We start from the raw sequence: 5,952 nt of genomic DNA, 5'->3' as shown, positions 1-5,952 counted from the left end.
CTAAATATCTGCCTCATTGTTTATAAAGTTGTAAAGTTCCACTGTGGAATGCCATATAAAGTCATATATAGTCATTTGAGACATTTCTTAATTTTCTAACAACACATTAATGAATATGCTTGTACAAATATTAATATATTTACATATTTGAAGAATGGCTTAAATAGGATAGATTCCTAGAAAGCAAATAACCAAGTTAAAGGTAAGTCTGGTGGGGTGGGAAAGAAAATAAAGGTAAGTCTAAAAATATTTATTCCATTAAAGCCTCTATTCCTCTGCCTTCATTGCAGAGAGGCCAATAACTCTTGTTCAGACTCCCATTGCACACAGTGTTCTGAACGGCTTTCCTTTTATTATTCAGCCTATAGTGGTGAAAAAAAATGCTGGAACAAATCAGGGCACTGCAGGAAACAATGCAAAGATGGAGAAGCAGTGAGGGAAACATGCAAAAATCTTCGAGCCTGCTGCGTTCCATCCAATGAAGACCACAGGCAAATTCCTACGACATCTTCCACACCCTTGAACGATTCCTCACCAGGAATTATGGATGATGTCGCAACAATAAGGTTCACTACAGACTACTTTGAAGTAAGCAGCAAGAAAGACTTGGCTGAAGAGTCTGAGTCAGGATGAGGAACTCAGACCTCTCTCCCAAATGTTCACCATAGCTCATGACTTCCTCTCGGATGTCACTCACCCCTGTCCTCAGAGTGTTGAACTAAGTCACATATAGATAAAGCACTGAAAACACCACAGTGACCCTCTCACCCCCCCCACCAATATGTAATTCTATTAATAGATACAAACAGCTATGTAAATAAGTCTAAAATTGTCACTATTTGCAATGATAAACTCTTCAGTGCTCTTCTTGAAATGTCAAATTATTTCCACAAGTTTTAACCTATTTTTAGTATTTCTTGTTTGCTAGTGACCTATGCACCACCTCAGTAGCTTAGTTAACTATTCCAACAACAATTTTTTTATGTGTCTTCCTATATTCCAAACAGGTAAGTTTTAATAGCAGCATAAGTGGTCATGATCAAAATTCTAAATCTTTGCATCTGTGAGAGTAGCTACTAGGACACTAAAAGCTTTTTTTTCTAGAACAGGAGACACTTCAGGAGAAAGCATTCATTTTCCTACTATGGTCTTGGAGCCATGTTTCACCTCTCACTGTAGGAAGTTGGCTGTCCCAAGTGTGAGCTATGAAGACTCCTCTTTGTCCCAGTGGCTTCGGGGTTGAAATAGAAGCTGTCGAAAAGCTTCTATGGCTCCATAGACCCATTTCTTTGACCAAGTCTTGATCTTACATGGACATCCAAAGGTAAGGATGCCCCTCATATGTGGGTGAAAGGATGGGTGATTTGTCCACCTGATTACTGAGAGCTTTACTTGTCTCCCTCTGATACCAAAAAAAGTTTTCACACCTGTCCCATCCACATAACCCTACCACAGACTTCACTGTTACAAATCTTCCAATTTTGCTCTTCCCAAGTACCTAAACAACCAGCCAATCCATTACCAGTGCTCATGAATTACTATAGATCCATACCTAGGCAAGCCTTCCTTCTACTGGAAAGATTTCCCTTAACCACTGGCTTTTAGGTCACCGCTACATAAGGCTGTAATGCAGCACTTCTGTCTGGTGCTAGCCCATCATGTAGATCATTTTACAAATCTGGCCTTGCTTGTTCCTCCTTTGTTGACTAACCGTAGGAACCCCTCATGATACCATTAGTGTGTGATGAAGGAAAGGCAAGAAAACAGCAATGGGTGCCCCAGGGATCCAAACCACCTGCTTCAGCAGTTTATGCTTGCCAAACCTGCTAGGTTCCAGTTTTGAACACATCACTTTCACCTAACATTGAAATGCTTCTTCACAGCTCTAATTGTATTATCCAAGGGGTTAGATAATACCTAATTCATGATGGGAAATTTGGGTCTCATTATTTTTTCAAACTTCTTATTCCTGATCAGTCTGATATTTGAAGTCTTTGAAAGTCTGAATCTCTAGTCTGTGATTTCTGCTTACCTTAATTCACGCTGCCTTATTTCCTTGTGTGTTTTGTGATTTGAGACTCTCTGGTCTGTCCATTTTCCTCAGAAGTTTAGTTGAGTTAACTAGTTGAGTCCTAAGTTAAAGGTCTACTCCTTTGTTTGCTTCTGTCTGTTTGGCACTACGAGTCTGGGACAACTTTAAGCTTGTTTTTTTTTTTTTTTTTCCGTATGATCCATATACTGTGAATTCAGGCTGAGAGACTATATGAGATCTACCTTGAGGTAATAAATTCTCAGTGAAGATTTTTTTCTATTTGCTGAGTACTTAGATTCAAAACCAGGTAATTTCCCTTGAAAACCTCTAGTGAAGGAGAAGGGATGCTATATCTGCTTTACTTTTACACAGCATATGCAACACTTTAAAGACAGGTTTATGTAGGGATCTCCTACTAGACTCATATTTTTTCAGAGCCTAGTCACTGCCCTCTCTCCCCTGCCCACATCCACCTTGGCCAAAGCCGTGGAAACCGAAGCTCAAGTTCACCTGATTCAGCAAGTGTCTTTGTGACAAAAGCCAGCTTCAGTTACTGCCTTTGAAAGAGTGCCCACTTGCATTTGGTTTTAATATTCTTGACCTTACTTTCTTGCAAGGTTAAAGATGCCTTAAAGTTTTGTTGTATATTTTAAGTAAGTTTTTTCGCTGTTTTCAGTGGCAGGATCAGCCTGGGTTCTTCAACCACTATTCTTCCTGAAACAGAGGTCCAAAACCAACACTTTTATCCAGATCATAGATTTTGTTGTTGGGATGGGTGGCAGCACCAACGGAAGGAGAAAAAAGGACCATTGTCAAAGGATGAAACTATCGCTCAATGTCTAAAACCAAAATGCTGAAGTGATTGCTTTCTTAAAAACAGGAAAGCCATGCTGCTCCATCATAAGTTCCTTCAGCAGAGCAAAGTGTTGAACTTGTACAGCATTTGGGGAACACATTTTGAGGGAGTTGTGTTGGCTACAGAGGTGGGAATTGGTCAATGACAATTTAGAAGTGTATACACTGAAACGAATTCAAACCTGATTGGCATAATCAAAGCATAATGCTGTCACTGACAATTAGCTTTCAGAAGTGTGTTCCCTGAAGCAAGTTGTCATTGATCAGCGAAAAAAGTTTAAAACGTTTCAAGGTATTTACTTGTTATAATGACCATAGGACTATCAGCCCTTTCCTAGTAATGTGGAGAGTTTTTATTCTCAGATGAGAACAGTAACCCCAGAAGAATCCAATGGACAAATAACAGAAGAGGAATCCCAAAAGATGATGGAAAAGGGGCAGCCTGAAACTTAGGAAGAAAACAAAGAAAGCGGGAAATCACAGAAGACTAGGCAGTTAAGGTTTTCAAGGAGAGAATAACCTATAGAGGAAATGCTGCCCAGAGGCAGATTGAGATACAAGTTGAGGAACATTAGGAAACTTTCAAAAAGGAGGTCCAGCTGCACTTGTTTATGTTTTTGTTTAACTTGTGGACAAAGCCTTATAGACAGGTGCAAATAATAAATCCTCTTTTGCAACCCAGAACTCATTGTTTAGTAGGAGTTTTGATACGTATAAGAAGGAATCATATTATGAAAATAAGAGGCCCACTAGTGAGCTTGGCCAGAGCAAATTCAATAGCACAGTAAGCACAAAGACAAATTGTAATGAGTGAGGAGAGTCAGAAAATTAGAGAAAGATAATGGGTAAGTACTACTCTACTTTTGACAGAATTTAGAACTTATTAGTGGGAGCTAAGACTTTAAAAGTGAAATTAAAATTTTATATTAAAAAGCTGGTTTTAGTTGTCATTGGAGGCCTTAGCCTCTTAGATTTTGAAGAATTAAAGGAACTTAACTATCAACAACAGCATCCAATATTCAAAGACCATCTGCAACAACCACCAAACAGACCCTTCAGCCTCACAGATTGAAACCAGCACAGCTTATTCCACATTACAACAGGTCTGTTGGTTACAAAGTTTTTTCATGAACTAGGTCAAAGTTGTCTACAAGACCTCCACCTACTTCCCTATGTATCCATCCCACTGGTTGTAGACCCTCTCTGAGTTCTACATGGCACAGATTAAGTCATAATCTGCCTAAACCCTTCAACCCTCCCTCATTGGATTCATTCTCCCCCCTTCCTCACTGGCTTGTCTAGCTTCTCTGTAATTGTTACCCCAGTTTTCCAGTCTTCTCTCTCACAGGGCCGATCCAGAATGAGACAGGCATTGTCACCATGCAAAGCCCAATCTCTCACTGTGATTTCCACTGGATCAAAGACAGACAAGTGTGGCAGGTACATGAATTTTAATGAGGGGGGTTGACAGCAGGTCTCGGTGCCCAGGGAGCTTGAGAATGGTAATCACCAGCACTCAAGGCAGCCTTGGCCACTGCTTCCCATAAGACCAGTCGGTATTTTCCTCTTTGCCAGAAATGCTTATCCTCATGTAGGACTGGAGGCAGCAGGACTGATAATTTCTGCAATAGAAGTATGGCTGTTCATTCTTTTTGCAAGAGGCCCTACAGATTCCACTGTTACCCATGCATCGAAGGATGTGACGTTTGCCTGGCAAAAGAAAAAATATATGTAAATAGTTAATTTCCACCTAGGAATGACATAAATCTGGTAAGTTGGGAAGCATCATAAAAGCCTAAAGGGGAAAAAAAAAAACCTAAAGGGTAATAATGACTTCCACTTCCAGAGACCTCAGGGCCTAAGGAAGGACACAGCCATGAATTCCCTGGGTTTTCCTTTTGCCTCATCAAGCCCAGACTCGTGCTGGAGAGACTGGCAACCTAGAAACACAAACTCGTGCAGACATAGAGTCCCAAGAAAAGTCTCCTCTCTGTAGCCAAAGAACCAGGAAAGGTCAACCTAGCAAGAGAGAACATTTTAGACAATAACCGCTCAGCTCCAGGAAAAACCAAAGACAAAATTACACTCCCATTCATACATCCACCAAAGAAGGCCACATGGGGAGCCTCAAATTCTGCCCTCTCCACGTTGTAAGGAGGTGTGGGGAGCAGGGAATGTTATCGCTGCTGGATGGTCACAAGGCCCATCACCACCATGCAGTGTCGATAGGAATCATGTGGGGAACCTCGATTTCCCCTATCTGGTGGGAAGAAGGCATCCATCTCTCTACCTCCCTGATAGGGTTGTGACAGAGGGGGCCTAGTGTAGAGTCAGGACTTTCACCACCACACAGTAGTAACAAGGCCACCGCTCCCTGCAATGTGACTTGGAGGCCACATGGGGAACAGAACGTACCTCCCCATCCCAACCAAGTAGAGGAGATACACCTGGGCTTCCACCCCCACCTCTCAGTATCCAGGCAGCACCCCTCTGTCCTCACCAGAGCCATGTCAGAGGAGGCAAGCCAACAAAGATCATTGAAATACAATCCAGTATCTCATAACATAATACCAAAAATGTCCAGGTCCCAGCAAAAATTACTCATTGTAATTATAACCAGGAGAATCTCAACTTTAATGAAAAAAAAGGCAATCAACAGAACTGAGAGCAACCCAAGTTGTGTGTATCTATAGTTCATTCCTTTTACTTCTGAGTAATATTCCGTGGTACACATGTAGTACAGTCTATTTAACCATTTGTCTATTGAGGGCCATTTTGGTTGTTTCCAGGTCTATTGGGAGTTTGAGGGTTTTTTCTAAGACCATGTGTTTCTTTATTTAACAACTTCTCCCCCAAATAAAATGTTTTTGAAAATCCTTATTGTTTATAAATTAAAGAGGATCAACCTGATAATAGGTGAAATTTTTGGATAAAATGACAGGAACATTTAAACATACAGTGGACTAAATAAAGGGTTTTTTATACTCTTGCTTCTAGTAATAATAAAATAGATCTTTTGGAACAAATATCTGGCAGACAAAAGGTGGACACTTTTTCTTTTTTTT

At 40.6% G+C, this 5,952-nt stretch overlaps 2 protein-coding genes and 1 non-coding gene across 4 annotated transcripts in view; 2 read left to right on the top strand and 1 right to left on the bottom strand.

The window, feature by feature from the left end:
• Positions 1-1,408, top strand: part of DEFB118 (defensin beta 118) — a 2,826-nt gene extending 1,418 nt beyond the window's left edge. The window contains exon 2 of the mRNA XM_017511700.2: positions 362-1,408. Within this exon, the coding sequence (XP_017367189.1) occupies positions 362-633 (272 nt within the window). The 3' untranslated portion in view covers positions 634-1,408. The remainder of the gene's footprint in view (positions 1-361) is intronic.
• Positions 1,409-3,487: 2,079 nt separating this feature from the next.
• Positions 3,488-3,615, top strand: LOC119469298. Its single transcript, XR_005198101.1, has one exon. It is a non-coding gene; the product is annotated as a small nucleolar RNA SNORA40 (small nucleolar RNA).
• Positions 3,616-4,323: 708 nt separating this feature from the next.
• Positions 4,324-5,952, bottom strand: part of DEFB119 (defensin beta 119) — a 12,676-nt gene continuing 11,047 nt past the window's right edge. Inside the window, exon 2 of one of the 2 annotated variants that reach the window (XR_005198046.1) lies at positions 4,324-4,509. Coding sequence is in view for 1 of the 2 variants with exons in the window: in XM_017515098.2 (XP_017370587.1) it covers positions 4,404-4,597 (194 nt within the window). In the remaining variant the exon portion in view is untranslated. Of the gene's footprint in view, positions 4,598-5,952 lie in introns of both variants that reach the window. The other variant, XM_017515098.2, reaches the window with a different exon arrangement.

Source organism: Cebus imitator, unplaced genomic scaffold (genome assembly GCF_001604975.1).
Source record: "Cebus imitator isolate Cc_AM_T3 unplaced genomic scaffold, Cebus_imitator-1.0 Scaffold18, whole genome shotgun sequence".
NCBI classification, from domain to species: Eukaryota; Metazoa; Chordata; class Mammalia; order Primates; family Cebidae; genus Cebus; species Cebus imitator.
This window is presented reverse-complemented; position numbering and strand designations above follow the sequence as displayed.